This window comes from Cystoisospora suis (genome assembly GCF_002600585.1).
Source record: "Cystoisospora suis strain Wien I chromosome Unknown contig_749, whole genome shotgun sequence".
NCBI classification, from domain to species: domain Eukaryota; phylum Apicomplexa; class Conoidasida; order Eucoccidiorida; family Sarcocystidae; genus Cystoisospora; species Cystoisospora suis.
Genome location: NW_027153550.1, coordinates 5 through 1536, shown reverse-complemented (window position 1 = coordinate 1536; position 1532 = coordinate 5). Strand labels below are relative to the sequence as shown.

General features: G+C 48.2%; 1 protein-coding gene across 1 annotated transcript; it reads left to right on the top strand.

Moving 5' to 3' along the window:
* Positions 1 to 200: 200 nt before the first annotated feature.
* On the top strand, positions 201 to 1269 carry CSUI_001852 (retrotransposon ty3-gypsy subclass; the record flags this gene model as incomplete). Its single annotated transcript, XM_068062055.1, has 2 exons — positions 201 to 399; positions 917 to 1269. Coding segments are annotated over 2 exons (552 nt in total), but the record flags the coding sequence as incomplete, so codon positions are not given.
* Positions 1270 to 1532: the final 263 nt, after the last annotated feature.

The following is a 1532-nucleotide window of genomic DNA, read 5'->3' as shown; positions in this document are numbered from 1 at the left end:
CTCGGGGGGAATAACCGAAAGACCGCAGAAGCATCATATTGCAACGATTCCGGGCTTGGTACGAAATTGTAGGAGACAAATATATCTCTTGTGAACCGAAAGATTGCACAAGTTGAAAGAATTGTTACAAACACTCATCGAAAAGGGATTCATCGTGCCATCGAGCTCACCTAGTGCCTCGCCTGTGTTCTTTGTGGAGAAAAGGAACAGATGAACTACGTTTAGTCATAGATTACCGCGAGTTAAATAAGAATCCAATTAAAGATGACTACCCCATCCCTCGTGTCCGTGACTTAATTGTCAGGTTGGGACTAGCCCGATGGTTCTCCAAACTAGATTTAACGTCCGGGTATTACCAGGCTCAGGTAGCCGAGCAAGACCAGTGGAAGACCACATTCCGTACGCGTTAGGGCACGTTTCAGTTTCGCGTGATGCCGTTTGGTTTGGCTGGCGCGCCGTCCATGTTTCAGAGGTTGATGCAGAATACATTCATGACAGAGTTAGATGAATATGTGGTTGTCTATCTTGATGACGTGATAGTCTACTCAAAGTGTTTGGAGTCACATTACGGTTGTCTGAAGACCGTGTTACATAAGATGCGGGAAGCAAGTCTCTTTGTGGGATTGTCGAAGTGTGAATTAGTGACTCAGCGAGTTCAGTACTTGGGGTTCATCATCGAGCCCGGTGGCGTGGGCCCAGACCCAGAGAAGGTCGAAGCCACCAAGAAATAGCCTGTCGAGCTGCTCGATCGTAAGCAACAGCGTGGGTTTCTAGGTATGGCAGGGTACTACCGTCGTCTGATCCCCAACTTTAAGAAATGGACACATCCCTTACATGAGCTGTTGCGTGAGGAAAGCGATATGACGTGGTGGCCGCGAGACACCGAAGCAGTGCATCGTCTCAAGGGATGCACTAGCCGCGGTAACCCTACTCAAGATATATGATCCGGACAAACAGTTAACTATCGAAACAGACGCCTCCAAATATGCAATTGGTGCAGTGCTAGAGCAGGACGGTCCGCCTATTGCATTTGAGTCCAAGAAATTGGGGAAAAGAGAGCAGTTTATACCGGCATATGAGTCTGAGTTGCTCCCCCTTGCCATTGTGTATGCGCTTATGAAGTGGAAACAGCTCATAGGCACAAAGAAAGTACGTATTGAGACTGACCATGCGACATCAGGCAAAATGTTAACACAGAAGAATGTTACTCCCAGGCTAGGATGTTGGCTTGACAAATTAGCCGATTTCGAAATAGAAGTAGTGTACAAACCGGGTAAGCAGAATGTACTGGCCGGCGCCTTAAGTAGAAGGCCAGACTCCGCGGGTGATGTACGTGCGACGAATGAAAAGCGGGTGCGTTTAACCACTGAGGAAGCCAGATGGGCGGAGCAATACCAGAGATGTGTTGATTCCAGGACAGTACTAAGGCAGTCCAAGTCTCAAGCAGAGCGTGAGGGTAGAGGGAAATGCGTACTACATGAAGGGCGTCAATATGTTTGGGAGAACCGTTATCTGTGGGTAGAAACCAAGTC